Genomic DNA, 20,379 nt, shown 5'->3' with positions numbered 1-20,379 from the left:
CTGGACTGACCTATCCCCTCCCTACCTCCCCACCTATACTCTCCTCTCCACCTATCTTCTTTTCTCTCCATCTTCGGTCTGCCTCCCCCTCTCTCCCTATTTATTCCAGAACCCTCACCCCATCTCCCTCTCTGATGAAGGGTCTAGGCCCAAAACGTCAGCTTTTGCGCTCCTGAGATGCTGCTTGGCCTGCTGTGTTCATCCAGCTTCACACTTTATCTGTGAAATAATTTATAGCTTTATTGAAAAATTCAATACAGTCAAGGAATTATATAGAGTTACAAAAGATTGGTGAATAAAGAAGATGCTGCAAAGATTCTTGAAAGCTCTACAGTAATTCAATTTAAAACAGCATTTGTGAATACAATCTCAAGGAACAGTGGATTACAGACCTTATTGCGATGATGCAAACTCAAAACGCACTTGCAGTCAAGGTTGGGCAGCACATTGTGAAGAAATTGACAAAACGATATAATACTTTGTAGCAAATTCAGGGTCAGAGATGAGCCATACAGAACATAAGATTGGACTTTGAATAGGGCAACATGTCTTCAAATACAGTATTGCCTCAAAATTGAACATTAGGTCCAGAAGTATTACACCATTACAAAGTTATAGGAAAGGAGGAGGTTACACATACAAAGATGTTAATATAGTGCAGCAATATCCTTTGGAAAATATAACTAGCATATTTATAGAGGGAATTGATAATCACAATGGTCTGAGCTTCACAGAAGATGTTTATGTCAGTGTACAGTCCATTAAATTTAGGCTTAATACCTGTGTTGAGATCACTACCATATCAGACCAGTTGCCATGGCTGAAGAAACAGAGCTTAAGCTTACAGAGGCTATGTGGAACCGCTGATATAACTGTTAAGAACAAAGTGCTTAAGTTCTGAGGAAGGGCCACCGGACCCGAAACGCTAACTCTGTCTTTTCCTTCACAGATGCTGCCAGACCACCTGGGCTTTTCCAGAAACTTTGTTTTTGTTCCTGATTTACAGCGTCTGCAGTTCTTTCGGTTTTTATTTAACCGTTAAGAATACGGGAATGCTACAATTTGCACTAAAATGCAAGGAGTATAAAACAGTTGAAAATTTTTATATTGCTCACAATTGAAATCTTCACTTTTGAAAAAGCCTACTTGTTTTGACCTCAACCTACCTTAAGGAGCTGGAAGGGGTCCCATTATGTCCAAGGCAACAACTGGTCCAGTATCAAATTATCATTGACCAACTTGTCAAGCTACAGGCCCAAAGACCTTTTTGTGCTTCTCAGATTTATAGCAGACTCCTAACAGGAGAAAGAAACAAGTGACACCATTTATACTGGCGCAAGAGAATTATTAAACATTATTAACAATAAAGGAAGTCACAGGCTTCACACTACTGATGAAAATATTTATTCCACTGAATCCTAAAGCAGAACAGTCAATGCCAGTGACAGTGACAATGCCAAGTAAGCAGCAAGCTTTCAGAAACTTAACTGACAAGCTGAAAAAAAGTTCACTGCATCAGTCAAGTAACTAAAATGGGCACTGAAAATGTCTAGCCTGACCAACAAGTCCTGGGAGATAATCTGCATATATCTCCATGGGATCCAAATTAATGTTCCCACATCTAGTGCCCAATCAAGAAGAACAAGATGCCCTGTTTACACATCCAGGATACTATAAAAAGACTATTCCTTCTAATTACAGTGTGATTGTCTGATGCCAAAATCTAGAATCTTATAAGGAAAATCGTACTTATTTCAACAGTTAGTCTTCCAGGAAACTAATTCAAGAGGTTATAAGTCCTCCAGATCAGGCAGAGTACCAACAAGAACTCTGACAAATAACAATGTTATCTGTGCTGGATATATGTGAGATTAAAGACCCTCCAGTGGAGAAATGACCCACGGATCAACAAGAGTCCACAGTCCTGAAGCAAGAGATCTACTATTTTCCAAATGTGAGAGGGTGCATCCTGAGAAATGTGTGGAAAATATCCAGGCTGCCTGCATTTGTGAAGTCAGAGATCAAGGGAGCTGTAGTAGTGGTAAATGTATTACAATTCCATCCACAATTGTGTAATAGACTAACTGTGGGAAAAGAACATTGGATAAAGTAAAGGTCCTTAAGGGATTAATGTTCATGTCACATTGGCTCCACTTATTCTACTGATGACAAGGGAGAGAATCTTATAGCAGTCTGAGTGACGTCAGCTATGGCAAGATTTGTGGCAGGATCAGAAAGGAAGTATCACCAGGCTGACCGTGGTATCAGATGTACCTCACTCCAGCATTTATGCTTTTCACAAGTGCTGTAGCAACCTTCTCACTGGGCAGCAACAAGTTGCCAATGAAGAAGTTTGTTACATGCTAGTTGCCTAATTACCAGCCCAACTCACCTCATTAATACACGTCTTCCTAGCTTACTAAGCACACCAAACAATCTAGGCATTAAGAAAACTCAACATGGCAATCTGATCAGGTAACTGATGACCTCAGCTCACTCTTGGCTTTAAAGGTGCTGCATGTTGGACATTGGGCACCAACATCTCAGGGCACGTTTAATGGTCACTTGCCACACGCACACCACGTTTACAGATAACAATGACCATAGACATTGGCATCGATATGTTCCAGCCTCCTCATGGCACATCTCTAATCCACTTCTGCACTTTAATGAGGTGCCTCAGGTTCTGCTGGCAACTGCCATTGTAATGCTGCAGCATGGACACTGTGCCCTCAGAGACATGCACCCAACTTGTGGACTCAATCAGACTCTTTGTTCGCTGTCACAGTGCTCAGTCACTCTGACCCTACCATGGATGCTCGTAGTATCCCTGCCTTGCATTTTCTTGGACAGGTTGAGTGAGTTAGCAAATACATGACAGATGCACTACAATGTGATAAATGTGAGCAAAAATAGGAAGGAAGATTATTACTTGAATGGCTGCAAATTGAGACAGAGCAACATTCAATGAGACCTGGGTATACTCGTACACCAGTCACTGAAAGTCAGTGCACAGGCACGGAAGGCAGTAAAGAAGGCAAACTGTATATTGGCCTTCATAGTAAGAGGATTTGGATACAGGAACAAGGATGACTTGCTGCAATTATAAATGTCATTGGTGAGGCCACACCTGAATATTGTGTACAGTTTTGGTCTCCTTATCTGAGGAAGGATGCTCTTGCTATAGGGCAAGTACAGCGAAGGTTTACCAAATTAATTCCTAGACGGCAGAACTGACGTATGAGGAGAGATTGAGTTGGATAGGATTATAATCACTGAAGTTTAGAAGAGCCTCATAGAAACCTATAAAATTCTAACAGGACTAGACAGGTTAGATGCAGGAAGGTTCTTCCTGATTGTGAGGGAGTTCAGAGCCAGGGTCATGATTTAAGGATTCAGGATAATTCTTTTAGGATTGAGATGATGGGAAAATTCTTCACCCAGAGAGTGGTGAGCCTGTGGAATTCACTACCATAGAAAGTTGTTGAGGTCAAAACATTGCGTTCTCCAGAAGGAAGCAGATATAGCTCTTGTGGCTAAAAGGAATAACGGATTTGGGAGAGGGTGGGATTGGGGTTTTGAGCTCAATGGTCACCCATGATCATATTGAATGTCAGAGCAGGTTTGAGAAGTTAAATGGCCTATTGCTTCTGTCTTATGAACATTTCTGTATTTGCCTTTCCTTTTTGTGCTTTGCCCCTGCAGCCAGAGATATGAAACTCATATTCCTCCTGGTTTGCCTTACCTGTTAGTACAGACACAAAGGTGGGAAAATTGTCATGGTTATTAGCAAAGCTTATTCTAGTCAAATCAAAGGCTGAACCTTCAGTAAGTGGGTCCCAGCACAGTAAGTGAAGGGAAGCCTTTGATACCAGTCCAGGGTCTGGTCCAGCTGTCAGTCAGATACTCGGGACTGTCAAAGGCCAGTATTATGGAGATGTGTGACACAGCTGTTACTTCTGGTGCAAGCGAGGAGGTGTTCCCCAGTGAGTGAGCAGGTCACACAGTGGGCATATAAGGTTAGTGGTTTGGGAGGGAGATAGTAAGTGAGAGAAGATGTTGCAGTCTGTCTAGAGTTATAGCCCCCATTCATAGTCCTGAGGAGAGAGGAAGTCCTGCATCTGCCCCATCCAGCAGGTATTTAACTGTCCACAAAATAGGGCACCAAATTTCCTTGTTTGCCATGTCTGGGACAAATGTCGGGCACCAGACAGTACGGTTCCAAACTAACACTGTTGTTCAGGTAGACAATGGGCTTTTAACAATGTGGCAAATAATGCCGCATATTCCAGGACATCTGTGGAGTGGCGGGTTGTTCTGGGAATAGCACATGGTAAGATGGGGCAGGAATTGGACACGATGGATGCCACAGTGGCAGGGTAGGTAGTTATAAAGTGAATTTGGGAATATGCAGCAAGATGTGGGCAGGTGATATTACATTAACACAGAGACTTGAGTTTAAATCTCACTATGGCAGATAGAAGAATTTGACTTGAATAAAAATCTGGATTAAGAGTTTAGTAATTCCCATAAAACCATTGTAAATTGTTGAGAAAAAGGCGATCTGGTTGATTAATGTCTTTTAGGAGGGAAACTGCCATCCTTACCTGGCCTCGCCTACATGTGACTCCAGACCTACAACAATGTGGTTGACTCTTAACTGCCCTCTGGACAATTAGGAATGGCAAAACATGCTAAACCAGCCAGTGACACCCACATACTGCAAATGAAGAATGAAGAAAGAAAATTCACTTGGCATTGCGACAGAAATGCCTCCAAAAACCTGAACACAGCTCAGACTTAGCCAAAAAAAGTAAGATTCAGGCTGGCTTGTTCTCGTTCAGACGTTTCGTCACCATGCGCGATGACACCATCTGTGGATTCTCCGATGAAGCGGTGATATTCTACTCCACTTAGAATTTATACTGTCTGGTCTGTTATGGCGAGGAGTGTCATTTCTGGTTTTGATTTGAATGGGTTTGTATGTGGGGTCCGTTTCTAAATGTTTGTTGATTGCATTACAGGCAGAGAACCATGCCTCTAGGAATTCTCGTGCATGTCTATGTTTGGTTTGGGCTAATATGGTTACCTTGTCCCAGTGAAACTGATGGCCTTCATTGTCTGAGTGTCCTGATATTAAGGACAGTTCATTGTGCCATTTTGCTGCTAGTTGACGTTCATGTATTCTGATGGCTAGTTTCCTTCCTGTCTGTCCAATGTCACGTTTGCGGCAGTTGTTGCTTGGTACTTTGTAAACTACGTTGGTTCTGCATGTTGTGGGGATGGGTTCTTTAATCCTTGTAAGTGTTTGTTGTAGAGTGGCTGTGGGCTTGTGGGCCACTATGATTCCGAGTGGTCATAGGAGTCTCGTCAATTCTGATATGTTCTTGATGTAGGACAGTGTGGCCGGCGTGCGGGAGCGTACTGTGCCCTCCTGTTGTCTGTTTAGTAGGCATCTGCAGATGAAGTTGTGTGGTTATCCATTTGTAGTGAGGATTTTTGTATCGGTGCTCTTCCCCTTTCTGTGTGATTCTGGGGTGTTGCAGTTTGTCCTGGCCCACTTAAATTGTGTCCTAACACACCTTTGTCTGTGGCCTTTGGGGTGGTTGCTTTGGAAGTTGAAGATTTGATAAGTATTGGTTGCTTTTCTGTATACTGAGGTTTGGAACTTAGTACGATTCAACTCAAGGAGTTCTACTGTAGCTTTTAGAGGAAGCAGATGTATCTGTACCAACTCCCTAAAGTCCTAGTAGCTGGACTTGACTAAATGTAGCTCTACTTATTACTACCATGTGATAAACCTTTTTCAGACTTGAAAACAAGAGGTACTTGATAGTTATGTCTGCTCTATAGCACACAGCCAATTTAATTTTTCCTACCACTGTGCAGATCGTCGAGGTAGTGAGTTACAGAACCAGAAGTCAATGTTTCAATTGACATGTGCATACCCTTGAAGCAGCTACGCAGCTTAGAGGGAACATTCCTTTTATTTCAAAAATATACTTTGTTCATAAAGTATCATCTATATGTGTACACAAAATACGTTCTGTGCAGATTTTGCAAAGAGAAAAATCCCAAACAAAACATTGAAATTTTGATATTTCTCAAAGCTTCTTGACAGTTGCAAGAACAAAGATATTTTCTACTTATGCTGGAAACTATTTATGTTCATTTTGAGGCAATTTGAAGGTCTAAGAACTGAACAGACCCTTGTTTACTTTTGCAGAAAGATCTTAAGCAGTAGTCTTTGCTCTCTGTGCTTTGGTAGCAGCTGCCCAAAATTTTAGCATATCCCTCAGCATGCAGTCATGGATCTTGGAATGTACCAGTTTGCAACACTCATGGAGTCATAGAGTCAAACAGAATGGAAACAGAACCTTCCATCCGACCAGTCCATACCAATCATAATCCCAACTATATCAGTTGAGAACAACACTTTGCCCTGGAAAACCAATAAGTTTCAGGCAGGCCAAAGAGCAGCTTTTACCGAGTTGCTGGTCTCCAGGTGCAGTTGATGTTAGTCTTGGGGCGCATCCTAGGGAACAGACAACAGAACACAAACTCCTGAGTCATGGAGATACTTGGGAAGAATCTTGGCAAAATCCACTGCATCTCTCTGCAGACCTTCTTTGCAAAGGCACATTCCAAAAGGAGATGTGTGACAGTCTGTTTGTCAGTACAACAACTTTGAGGGCAGCATGCATTGGTGCTCAGAGATGGGTGTGCATGAAGGATTTGATGGGCAGTGTCCTTCTTAGCAAGAGCCAATGTATGTCTCGGCACTTGTTGGAAAATTCTGGTGATGAGACAATTTGCCAAACAACTTTGATAGTCAGCTCAGGGAACCACCTGACAGGATCTACCCTCTCCTTTTCCCCACATGTTCTTGAGGACATACTGTGCTGACGACTTCCTGATGGATTTGTGATCACTGGCAAGTTTCTTTTTGCAAGTTTACCCATAAGGGACAGGTGATATGGAATGATACAACTACCAAGCCAGGCCTTTGCAACTAATGTCTTTTAGAGAAGAAAACTGTCACCTTTGCCTGGCCTAGTTTACATGTGCTCTGTGCCCTCAGCAATGTGGTTGATTCTTAAAAGGCTCTGGGCAATTAGGGATGGGCAATAAATGCTGGCTTTACCAGCGACATTCCCATCTCATATATGAATCAGAAAGACTGGGACAGGTTGAACCCCAGTCAATAGTGACTCTTGGTTTGGGAACCAAGCGTCTAGGCAAAAATTGAAACAAAAGAGGATTGGTGGCAGAGAACTGCCTCAAGCAACCAGAGATAGTAGGAACTGCTGATGCTGGTGTCAGAGATAACACAGTGTGGAGCTGGAAGAACACAGCAGGCCAGGTAGCGTCAGAGGAGCAGGAAAGTTGACGTTTCGGGTTGGGACCCTTCTTCGGAAATGAAGGGTCTGAAGAAGGGTACCAACCCGAAACGTCGACTTTCCTGTTCCTCTGATGCTGCATGGCTTGCTGTGCTTCTCCAGCTCCACACTGTGCTACCTCAAGCAACCGTTGCATGGTATCTCATACAGGTAGAGGTGACAAATATCATTGAGTTTGTGAATGGTCGTCAGAAAAAACACCACTCCTATTGACTCTGCCAGTTCAGTACAAGATTTAAATGCAAGTCAGTATGGAATAGCTTTACCAACTGTCTTCGCCACACATAGGTTGGGGATGTTATTTTCATCATGTTTAACAATGTCATGGATTTCTGAAGATCTCATTTTATTGTTAATTTGCTGTACAAATGAAGACATACTGTTGCAGAAAGTTAGCTACCAAGATATGCGTTAACATATGGTACAGCTATACAGTGCAGCACAAAGTGAAATGTTATGGTACTACAGCTTTGATTGAAGATAAAATTTCAACAAAATTTAACATTCACACTGCTCAATGTAGTAGTTAACTTTTATGCCCTGATGATGGCAGCAAAACTAAATTCAATGGAATGGTATCTGATAAAAGAAAGGTCAATTTCATGTTAATTTGAAAGAACCACTGATGCCACAGCCTTTCCTTTCCGGCAAGGTAAAACAAAATTACACTTACTGAGGAAAGCAAATAAAAAGAAACACCTGAGATATCATTAAATAAATTAGGGGGAGAAGTAACAAGAAGGCCACATCATTTGCAAATCTTTGGTTATAATCATGTTCTTGCATTACAAGTCACAAAAATGCTGCAGACTTACAGTTTTTAGTCTTTGTTAAAATTGACCGCAATAATGAAAATTTATTCATCACTCCTTAAGCTAGATCATTCTTCTATGAAACAAAGTGAAGGAATTTATGGGCTATGCGGGAAATCAACGCACAATTGAAGGGTTACATAATTTAACAGCCTGTTGAAAAGTGGGACAGGGGTATCAGGATAAAGTGGTATAAGAAAAGAAATAGGCAAGTAAAGGGCATGATCGCTGAGAGATCGATCTCTGATGGTAGGTGGGACGCTGACTAACTTAGAACAACAAATGCAATCTGAAGATGGGGAAGGCATCTTGAGATATTTAAGCCTTCAAATCAAGTCATTGGTATGAGAAAAGTGGAGTTTGCTGAGATTAATGTTGATTGTGTTTTTTTAATTATCCAGAGTTGTCGGGCTTTTATAGGGGTTCACTTGATCAGTTAAAAAAAATCCCCAGTCAATAAAGAAACAAAAACATGGTGTGGTTGTGTTGTAATATTGGACCAAATATAGATACGCTTCAGTTTTATCCTACGTCAACTGGTTTTCCTGGAGAAAACAATGGGATTGATCAAATTGTGGAACCTCATGTTAAGACACCAGAAATTCAGAATTAGCTGAAAAATATGCAGGGCTGGGATAGTAAATATCAGAAAAATCAGTCCATAAGGTGTTGATGCAATGGATGACAATTTAAACTGCACAGAGCTGGGGCTATGAGGAGGCAAATCTTCCAAGGGTTAGGAAAAAAGTAATTTTGGTTACTGACCAGATTTGGCATGAATTGTTTCTCTCTATATTAACAGAATGACAGATGTTTCATCAGTGTCTTCAGCCTGAAAGGATAGTCAGGGTGATTAATAGAAACGGAACCAAAGCCTTACAGAACTCACAACAACCAAACAAGAAGAATTCTATAATTCAGATAGAAGTATGAAAATTGCTTTGAAAATGTTCTCGTGCATTCTGTGGTTCATCAAATTAAGTGGCTGTTTGTTTGTCCCGGAGTTCAGAATTCAGTTTAGCTTTGATTGGCTGGATGAAACATTTACCTGATATACATTTCAATCTAACGTGAAATGATTTTAGTCAGTTCGAGTCTAATTTGTTGTAGGGCCACGGCATAAAACTGTCTCTCATTTGACACATGTTTGCAACTTAACAAAATTAACAGTCATCACTTAGGGAAGATACACAGTAGCTCATGTGTGAAATACAAATGCTGTGATGCTTGGGTAAAGATGCTTTCTGAGGTTGGAGCTAAGACATTTGTTGGCGCACAATACAAGGGCCACTGTCTGTAATTCTTGGAAATACTTGCTTCTTGAAGGGTAGAATAGGGAATTGTCCTTTTCCCCAAATGAACATCCTTTACCAGAAGAAGCTTAAATTTATAGGGAGTATGTTATTCAACACGGTCAACACGGCTTTGTGAGGGGTAGGTCATGCCTTACAAACCTTATCGAGTTTTTTGAGGATGTGACTAGAAAGGTTGATGAGGGTCGAGCTGTGGATGTGGTGTATATGGACTTCAGTAAGGCATTTGATAAGGTTCCCCATGGTAGGCTCATTCAGAAGGTCAGGAGGAATGGGATACAGGGGAACTTAGCTGCTTGGATACAGAATTGGCTGGCCAACAGAAGACAGCGAGTGGTAGTAGAAGGAAAATATTCTGCCTGGAAGTCAGTGGTGAGTGGAGTTCCACAGGGCTCTGTCCTTGGGCCTCTACTGTTTGTAATTTTTATTAATGACTTGGACGAGGGAATTGAAGGATGGGTCAGCAAGTTTGCAGACGACACAAAGGTCGGAGGTGTCGTTGACAGTGTAGAGGGCTGTTGTAGGCTGCAGCGGGACATTGACAGGATGCAGAGATGGGCTGAGAGGTGGCAGATGGAGTTCAACCTGGATAAATGCGAGGTGATGCATTTTGGAAGGTCGAATTTGAAAGCTGAGTACAGGATTAAGGATAGGATTCTTGGCAGCGTGGAGGAACAGAGGGATCTTGGTGTGCAGATACATAGATCCCTTAAAATGGCCACCCAAGTGGACAGGGTTGTTAAGAAAGCATATGGTGTTTTGGCTTTCATTAACAGGGGGATTGAGTTTAAGAGTCGTGAGATCTTGTTGCAGCTCTATAAAACTTTGGTTAGACCGCACTTGGAATACTGCGTCCAGTTCTGGGCGCCCTATTATAGGAAAGATGTGGATGCTTTGGAGAGGGTTCAGAGGAGGTTTACCAGGATGCTGCCTGGACTGGAGGGCTTATCTTATGAAGAGAGGTTGACTGAGCTCGGTCTCTTTTCATTGGAGAAAAGGAGGAGGAGAGGGGACCTAATTGAGGTATACAAGATAATGAGAGGCATAGATAGAGTTGATAGCCAGAGACTATTTCCAGGGCAGAAATGGCTAGCACGAGGGGTCATAGTTTTAAGCTGGTTGGTGGAAAGTATCGAGGGGATGTCAGAGGCAGGTTCTTTACGCAGAGAGTTGTGAGAGCATGGAATGCGTTGCCAGCAGCAGTTGTGGAAGCAAGGTCATTGGGGTCATTTAAGAGACTGCTGGACATGTATATGGTCACAGAAATTTGAGGGTGCATACATGAGGATCAATGGTCGGCACAACATTGTGGGCTGAAGGGCCTGTTCTGTGCTGTACTGTTCTATGTTCTATGTTCTCTATGTTCTAAAGGATGTCCATATAGGAAAAAGGACAATTCCCTGTTTCTGACCTTCAAGAAATTGTATTGCTGACATACAAATGACCTGGAATTTCTGGCATATGCATTGGCCCAGATATTCTGATGGCTAGTCAGTCTCGCCACAATGGGGTTGGGTATTGGGACCATGCAGAAATCTTGACATAGATGAATCTGAAGGAATTGCCCAGGAAAATGAGAATTCCAATGGGCAATTCCACTTTACTTAAAACCCTCAGCAAGTCCCTTAAAGTCGGAGAAACCAGTAGGAATATTAGTAACGTTATAAACTTTGACACACCTTTCTAACTATTGAATCACTGCTGTAACTTGCTTTGTTTTCTATTTTATGCATTGTAATCTATTCAGACATTGTGATATATTTTCTAATGTTACAATTAGGTGAGGTGGAGTAGAATGTCTTCAGTTTTTGTTAATGTACATATTTGGTTTCATTCTGTTGAAAGATGCACAGTGATTACTTTTTACACTTAAAAAGAAAAGGGAACAGTATTTGTTGTACTTAACGTGGTCTAATACAATAATTAAAATGTCTTACCACTCTGTATTGTTAGTCTGAAAGTGCCGAAAGCGTTCTTTCTGGATCAATCAGAATGAATACAAGAAGACATTTGCACTTTAATATAAAGCAAAAATTTATTACTTAATCTAATTCAGATATGTGCAAACTAATGAGCTATTTGCTTAAACTACCTTGAAGGTATATTCCACAAGTGAGTCTCACTGCCTTGCCGATCATTGGCTCCCGGGCGATGGCTGACTCTTGGAGATCTATCTCAGTTTCCACAGCATGGTCCATGAACCCCAGTCCAATAGTGAGGAGCCACTGGGCCCAATCTCATGAACCCCAATTTGATGGTGAAAGGTCCCAGTGAGCTACAAAATGTCCACATAATTAATTTCATTCTGAACCTGATATTACAATTTGTATTTCTATTCCTCAGTGCTTTCCCCTTTCCAGGTGTCACTGCAAAATAGCCTGATTCCAAACGAAGGCAAGGTTCTTGTTAAAACAACACATTGTTTTTACACTAAGCCTGTTTTTCATGTATTTTCCTGCAATTGCTTATTGCCGTGTCCAAATAACTTTTCACAATTAACTCTTAATCATTTGGTTTGGAGATATCATTTTTGAGCCTCATGCTAACACGATTCAAAGGGTGGTTTTGTCTTATGACAGAAAGACAAACAAAAGAGGGCTAGTTTGATGTCCGACATTAGCAATAAGCCTTGATCGTTATTCAGTCAGAACCCTTGAAACTAGCATTCTCCGCAATGTCTAAAGATTAGTTCGGTTCAATAACTTTGATTACTTCTTAAATATTTCCTGTTTCTTTAGGGTTTTGTAAATAAGCTTGATGAATTGATTCATTGGTTGTTTGAAGCCATGGAAACAACTGAAAACTGGACACCTCCAAAAGCTGATACATGCAGTCTGAAGCTCTATCTGGAAACCCATTTGGTAAGACGTACACTCCTGAAATCTCATATTGACAGAATGAGTTATATATTAAAACTTTTGGATTTAATAGAATAATATTAAGTATTTTAATACAGCGTGCTTAAGGAACATTTTCTTCATGTAAGTGACTAATCTCTTTTACATCAAGAAAGAAGAACATTGCATTTTTCAGTCATAATAACACCACACTATCCACGAAATGCAATTATGCATTTTGATTGATTTAAACTATAATGCAATGTCTTTATTGTGTAAGGGATCCTTTTTGGAATTTATCTAGTGTGTACTTGAACCATAAGCAGAAATCCTAGGACATACAGATTTAATCCCAGGTGAGCTATAATTGACTGCAGCAATATCAGTTTAAGGAGGATTCTTTTTCTCATCGTCATCCAACACATATTGCAGGGATTACTCTAATCGGTTAGAAAAAGTGAGTAACATATATTGTATGACAAATTAGAGAACGCTTCCTGCAAAATTAAAAGCAAATTGTGCAAATGTTCTTCACTTGGATCCGTTTTGTGTGAACTTGTTGTTTAATTATCAGTGTTAGGGAACATGCTTAGTATCCAGTCGTGGATACAGACAAGATTATTTTTTATGGAGGCTTCAGCCTGTTAATACAGCTATTGTTGTTGAAAATTTTATTTTATAAGTGTGCTGTCCTCTACCAAAAGTATGACATTGAAACAGTGAAAAACATTAGATTTTGTAAAAGCACCATTATTAAGTCAGTGTGTAAGCTTTTTTTTAAATTTCACATTGCACTTGCTTAGGATTGTCTGACCAGATCAAAAATCAAGTTAAAATTAATTGCTTTACTGTTTACTAAATTGGTTATCAGTGCAAGAGTAATATTTTTACAAGTATTTCATTGTAATCATTAATTCATCAGCAAAAATTCTCTCACAAATATGATTTTCCATTTAGTAAATTCCCTGTCACTGGTCATGGGTTCTGTAGAGTCTTGTGCGGCTGATTAATCTGATCCTAGAACTGCAACTCCAACAGTACATTTGAAAGGCATTTCTGGGAGGAGGAATTGATCCTTGCAAGACGAAGTGTGGAAGGGGAACTGGGGGAAAGAATGCTGATGATCTCAGGGCCAAGGACCACTTCCATCTCCTGGAAACACCTGCCAAATGTGTGGTTGGGGTTGTAGTTCTTGGATTGCTTAAAAATCTGAAATAATACCTTCAACAATTTTCAAAATTCAGATCCAGAGAAACAATCTTTGATTTTAATTGAAACAGATACACAAAGTAGAATGGAGATATACACAAACATTTATTTACAAAATAATATACATGTTTATACTGTTCACTTTTAAAGAGTTCTTTTGGACCTCTGTAATCCTTGGTTGAGAGTATTTTGAGATGACCATGCCTCCACCAATGTCCCTTTTCAGCCTGCGTTTAAATATTCAAGGATTGTCTTCTGTAGGCACAGGCTGAAATCGGAAACCTTTTCTTGAGGATTAGGTGACTTGACTAAAATTTCTTTCAGTTATAGCAACTCAAGATAACCAATCACCCGTTGTACACATTCAGTGGCTGAGCTCTCTGACAATGTGTCAATATGTTCTATTTAGATATTAATGAGCATAATTATGAGATTTCAGTTGGGTTTTTTTAAACAGAGCCTTGAATACAGATTGTGGAAAATGGTTGATGTTATTACACCAGTCACGTGAGTTAACATTGAAGATGTGATTGCAAAAAGTGAGTAGAGACTGCGTAAAACCAGGTTCAGGATCAAATATAAACACCCGCATCCAATTGCAGGAGCATTAATGGCTCATATCTTTGGTTCATATTTTCATTATTTTTGGTTCATATTTTTAGTCCATTAGGTTTGGGTTTCATTGGTAAATAATGCGCCTCCTAGTTTGGTACAAGATCATTGAGACCTGTGTTTGAATACATAGTTGTTGCTGAATTAGCAAACTTCAACCAGGTCAATAATGGAGGCATGATAACCATGCTCAGTACAGGCAAAGTGTTGAGGATTCTTGTTTCTGATTGTTATCCCATGCCCAGTGTTACATTCTGGTACTTAAATAGGGGGAAGAATGAGACTTGTCTGAATGGTTTCTATGATAAAATAGCCTACTAAGGCATGGAAGGTAATTATGCATACAAGATACAGGAGGAATCATGGTTTCAAAACTCTGGTATTATTCCCTACCGTCTTGACAGGTTTAAACAACTGAAAAAAAACTACCAATTTTTAAAAAATAAATCAGTTAATTTTAAAGATGCTAATGTTTCACGAGTTAAGATGGCACTTTTTTTTGTTGCAGTGTTTTAAACTCAATGTAGATAGTCACTGTGCGCTAAAAGATGCCGTGCTGGAAGAAGGGCAGCAACTTCTGGAGCTTATTGAATCGCACAAATCAGGTAAGTCCTTGTGGCATATAATAATTTCAGGAAACTGTCACAATGTCCTTTATTTTAGCACAGTCCACTTTGATAGTGGTGCTAATTGGAAAATGAGTAAGTATTCGTTGGACCTGATTTTTCCAGTTGGTTGATGTTCAAAGGGACTTGCTTGTTCTTATACAATGGACACAGATAGTTAACATGAAAGTCATCAATTAGTGAGGCTACAATCGTTTTTGTCTTCAATTGATAGGGAGATTGGTGTACAAGAATAAATTGTTTGGAGTTCTGGTGAGACTGTAGTTTTAGTCTCCATACTTAAGGAGGTGTACACTTGCATGAGAGGCAGCACAACAATGTTTGTTAATTTGGAAACTGGGATGAGAAGACTGTCCTATAATGTCAGGCTGAGCAAATTGAGCTCATACTCTCAGGAGTTAAAAAGAATGAGTGTTGAGTACATTGTAACTTACATGATTCTGAAGGAGCTTGACAAATTAGACTCTGAGAGGCTGTCTTCCCGGAATCTGGGGTACAGGGCCACAATCTCAAGCTAACAGGATGATCATTTAGGACTGAAATGAAGAGAAATTTCTTCACTAAAAGAGTTATGAATCTTTTGAATTCTTTGCTCCAGAATGTTACTGATGCATTACTGTCAAATGTATTAAGTTAAAGTTAAGACAGAATTTTGATCTCTCGTGGAATCAGGAGGTGCTGAGACCAAGTGGGAAAGTAGAATTGAAGCCAAAAATCAGCCATGATTGTCCATATTTTCTAATCAACCTGTTTAGGGAATTTATTACACCATGTTGGAACAGGTAGAATGTTAACCAGGTCTTCAGGCTTAGCGGTTAGGGACATATCCACTGCAACAGAAGAGCTTCTTGGCCATGATCATATTGTTATGGCTGTGACAGGAGGAATGTGTTGATAATCAAATTCCACTACTCTACCACTCACACCATTAGTATAAATATATTGATTCAGTTATCAAAACAGTCAATTCTGCTCTTTTGTACTCCTACCCAGAATGTTGACAAGAGTTTTTTAATGAACTTAAAATAATCCATTTATGATAAACATTTATATTAAAAAAGCAGCAACTACTGATTCACATCAAAGCTACAATTCAGGATTAAACTATACCACCTTAATCCCAAACACAGACACAACTTCACAGTAAGAAAAAGACAAGTCTCTGCAGATTGGTTTGATTTTCCAAAAAAAAGGAAAATGATAAAATAATTTAAACAAACTCCTATTCAGATCCAATTAGAGAACAAATAATTATTTAGTAGAATCTCTTAACTGTCAACCAAAAACAGAAAACAGGCTGCAGCTGTCATTGAAAGTTATAAGAATTCTCTGCTGGACTGCTTAGATTGGAAACTCAGGTGAGGAAAACATGTCGCATCTGGTCATGCCTTTTAAATAGGTTTTTTGTGATATTCACCCAAGATCTCTGATGTCATTATGAGCGTTTAGCTGAGTTTGAAAAGCTATAATTATCTCAGCCAAGGCTCTGAGTTCCCATATTGATTGACAGTTCAGAGAGGCTACTAAAGGGTTATTTTTCTTTTAATTCAGTCTGAATAGGAATTTGTTTGTTTCAATAACAGATGCAGGAGTTTTAAAAAGTTTGGAAAGAACCTTCAAGTCCTGAGGCAGCATGTCTGAAGATGAGACAGAAACTTCATTAGAAGGGGTGGTAACATACCATACACCATTGCTTTACCATCTCTATTCAAACTAATTTCTAGGTGTGAAAGTCGAAGCTTATCTCTCCTATCCCACTGCCAAATGAGGCCGTGAAGTAAACTAGTATTGAGCTTTTCCAATTAGACTCAATTATATCCGCTCCAGATTGGACAATAAAGAGTTTCCAGTGCAGACAGGCTGTTATTGTGTGGAGAATTTCCTCAGCTAGCACTGATCTATGCATCGCCACTGACTGCCAACTGCTGCCCTTCATTCCGACTTTGTGACTTGTATCCCATGGGATGCTCCCCACAACAACCCTCACCTGTTCTCTGCTTGCCGCTCCATCCTGGGAGGCTAGCGCCAGTTCTGTAGCCGACAGGAGATCCTCAAACCCTTAACAAGGTTCTGCCCATGATGTTAAATTAACCTCAAGATATGTTTATGGGAACTGGGGCTACCTTGGTGAATTATCATAGCAGTTAGTAGGAACAACAGTCAAAGAGATAGTCCATAAAATTTTGTTTAACTAAGCATAATATTTTTTTAGATAACAAAGTGTGAAGCTGGATGAACACAGCAGGCCAAGCAGCATCTCAGGAGCACAAAAGCTGACGTTTCGGGCCTAGACCCAAGGTCGAGGCCCGAAACGTCAGCTTTTGTGCTCCTGAGATGCTGCTTGGCCTGCTGTGTTCATCCTGCTTCACACTTTGTTATCTTGGATTCTCCAGCATCTGCAGTTCCCATTATCACTCATAATATTTTCTTGTTGATTTTACCTCAGAAAGGCGTAAATTCCAGTGTTCCACTTCATCTTATGTATTGCCACCTTGTGAGTTTGATTAAAATTAACCCATTATATCCCAGCACTGAAGAAACCCAGTACTTCACTCTTCACTCGAGATTGTAATAGAAGTTACAGAAAATATAATTTTACATTACATTTTGAACTACATTGTAAAATCTGACAATGTATTTTCGCCTACTGTTCTTCAGTTGTCATATTGAGATAAGACACGATTGAAGATACAACTCATTGCAGTCAGTCCCCGCTGAGAACCTGTTTGATTTCAGCATATAACAGGAGATGAAAGTATTTTCTTCCAGCATCTTAGATGATTGTGGAGTCTGTATATTAATGTATGTCTTGCAGCCTCAATCTTCTCAGTCAGCACAATTTATATCAATCTTAAGCATTGTACCTAATTTGAAAGTATGAGACCCTAAAGAGGTTCCAAGATTTTGAAATGCTGTATTGATTAGTCCAGCAGGGAACTGTTCAGAAGTTTGGGTTGTGGCAAATCATTGAAGCATGTCCAATACAATACTGAAATAAGTGGTACTATTCCTCACCTCAAATCATCACTGTAGAGAAGAAGATCTTTCTAATATTTTCCAGCTTTGTGATTCTGCATTTCATAGGATTCAACACATTTCAAGCTTAGCATGTAAATAGCACTTGATGGTGGTAATTGTGAACCAGGTTTAGATGAATTTATATTGGAAGCAGGTTTATAGGTGTCTTTTTCCCTTCAGTTGTTTCAATTCAACTGTGAAGAGGTAAAATGTGGCTTGATTGAAATATTTATGAGGAACTTCAAGCTTCAAGATATCCTGTCTCACCGTAACATTTGTTCATTGATTGTTATTAGTGTTATGCTTCTTCTGTTGGGTGCTGACATCTAGTTGTTTTGCTTTGAAGGATTGAAAGATATGCTGCAGATTATTACAAGTCAATGGCAGGAGCTACAAAAGCAAATCAAACGACAGCACAGTTGGATTCTTCGAGCTCTGGACGTAATCAAAGCTGAGATATTGGCAACTGATGTGCCTGCAGATGGCTTGGAAGGATCTAGAAGCCCCAAAGTAAGTTAGTTAAAGTTTGACTATTACATAAAACATACTGTGGTACACTTCAAATGTGTAACAATTTATTAATTTTTAGCCACCATTTACGAGCAAATATTATTGTATTTTTGAATTGAAGCAATTCTACAATTCTATTTCCTCATATGTGTACAAACAGATACATGGTCAACATCAGTAAATATTATGTAAGTTGCAAACCTGAAAACTGCAGTGATGCTGCATGGAGGCTTGGAATGAGGTATATTAAAGAAGCAAGGTAACATGACTACATTGACCAAATTTTGAGCTTGCTTTAAAAGAGTTACCATCTCTTTGTCCTTGAAGGTGGCATTGCAGGTAGACAGGGTTGTGAAGAAAGCATTAGGTCTGAGAATAGAGTGCAGGAGTTATAGAGCTATAGAGTAATACAGCATGGAAACAGGCCCTTCGGCCCAAACTGGTCCATGCTGACCCTAGTGCCCACTTAGCTAGTTCCAATTGCCCGCATTTGGTCCGTATCCCTTTAAACCCTTCCCATCCATGTACCTATGTGTTTTAAATGTTGCTATTGTACCTGCCTCAACCACTTTATCTGGTAGCACGTTCCATCTATGCATCACTCTCTACATGGAGAAGTTGCCCCTCACGTCCTTCTTAAACAAAATGAAATTAAATTAATTTAAAACCTCTCACTTTAAACCTATGCCACTCTAATTTTCAATTCCCCATCCCCCTGGGAAAAAGACCATGTGCATTCTTCCTATCTTTGCCCCTCATGATTTTATACTCCTCAATAAGGTCACCCTTCATTCTACTACGTTCCAGGGAATAAAATCCTATCCAGACCAACGTCTCCCTATACCTCAGGCTTACTAGTTCTGGCAACATCCTCGTAAATCTTGTTTGCATACTTTCCAGTTTAACTATGTCTTTCCTGTAACAGGGTAACCAAAACTGCACACAATATTTCAAGTGCAGCATCGCCAACAAATTAAACATATACAAAATAATGTTCCAACTCCGGTAGTGAATGCCTTAATTGATGAAGGCCAGTGTGCTAAATAACGTCTTCACAGCCCTGTCTATCTGTGACACCAATTTCAATGAACTATTTTACTTGTACTCCTAGGTCCCTGTGTTCCACAACATTCCTCAGGAGCTTACGATTTCCTGTATAAGCCCTACTTTGGATTGACTTTCCAAAGTGCAACACCTCACACTTATCTGTATTGAATTGCATTTGCCAATCCTCAGCCCACATCCGCATCTGATCAAGATCCCTCTGTAATTTTTGATAACTGTCCTCGCTATCAGCAATACCTCCTAATTTTGTATCATCCACAAACTTACTAATCAAGCCTTGTATATCCAGATCATTTTTGTAAGTAACAAATAACAAAGGTGCCAGCACTGACCCCTTTGGTACTAATCATGGCCTCCAGTCCGAAAAACAATCTTCAACCATCACCCTCTGCTTCCTACTAATGGGCCAATTTTGAATCCAATTAGCCTGCTCTGCCTGGATCCCATGCAACCTAATCTTCATGACTAGCCTGCCATGTGGGACCTTGTCAAAGGCCTTACTAAAGTCCACATAGACAACATCCACTGCTCTACCCCTCACTTATCCTCTTGGTTACCTCTTCAAAAAACTCTCAAAGTTGGGATGTCACTATTCAACTGTACAGGACCTTGGTTAGGCCAGCTTTGGAATACAGCATTCAGTTTTGGTCTCCCTGCTATGGGAAGGATGTTTGAGCTAGATGGAGAGGCTGAATTGTCTGGGCTATTTTCACTTGAGCAAGAAAGGCTGAGCGGTGACCTTACAAAGATTTATAAAATCATGAAGGGCTGGATAGGCTGAACACCAAGGTCTTTTTCTCTGAGTAGGGGAGTCCAAAACTAGAGGGCATAGGTTTACGGTGAGAGGGAAAAGATTTAAAAGGGACTTAAGGGGCAACTTTTTTGCATAGAGAGTGGTATGTAAGGAGATGGTGGAGGCAGGTACAATTACAACACTTAAAAAGGTATATGGATGGGTATACGAATTGGAAAGGTTT

The 20,379-nt window shown here is 40.1% G+C and overlaps 1 protein-coding gene across 4 annotated transcripts in view; it reads left to right on the top strand.

The window, feature by feature from the left end:
• akap6 (A kinase (PRKA) anchor protein 6) overlaps window positions 1-20,379 on the top strand; it is a 359,686-nt gene that overhangs the window by 159,565 nt on the left and 179,742 nt on the right. For all 4 annotated transcript variants that reach the window (XM_048538018.2, XM_048538019.2, XM_048538021.2 and 1 more), the window contains 3 exons: window positions 12,264-12,386; window positions 14,692-14,788; window positions 18,174-18,337. In XM_048538018.2, the coding sequence (XP_048393975.2) occupies window positions 12,264-12,386; window positions 14,692-14,788; window positions 18,174-18,337 (384 nt within the window). The remainder of the gene's footprint in view (window positions 1-12,263; window positions 12,387-14,691; window positions 14,789-18,173; window positions 18,338-20,379) is intronic.

Source organism: Stegostoma tigrinum, chromosome 10 (assembly GCF_030684315.1).
Source record: "Stegostoma tigrinum isolate sSteTig4 chromosome 10, sSteTig4.hap1, whole genome shotgun sequence".
In the NCBI taxonomy this organism is placed as follows: Eukaryota; Metazoa; Chordata; class Chondrichthyes; order Orectolobiformes; family Stegostomatidae; genus Stegostoma; species Stegostoma tigrinum.
The sequence above is the reverse complement of the archived record's forward strand: the minus strand, read 5'-3'. Positions and strand labels throughout refer to the sequence as shown.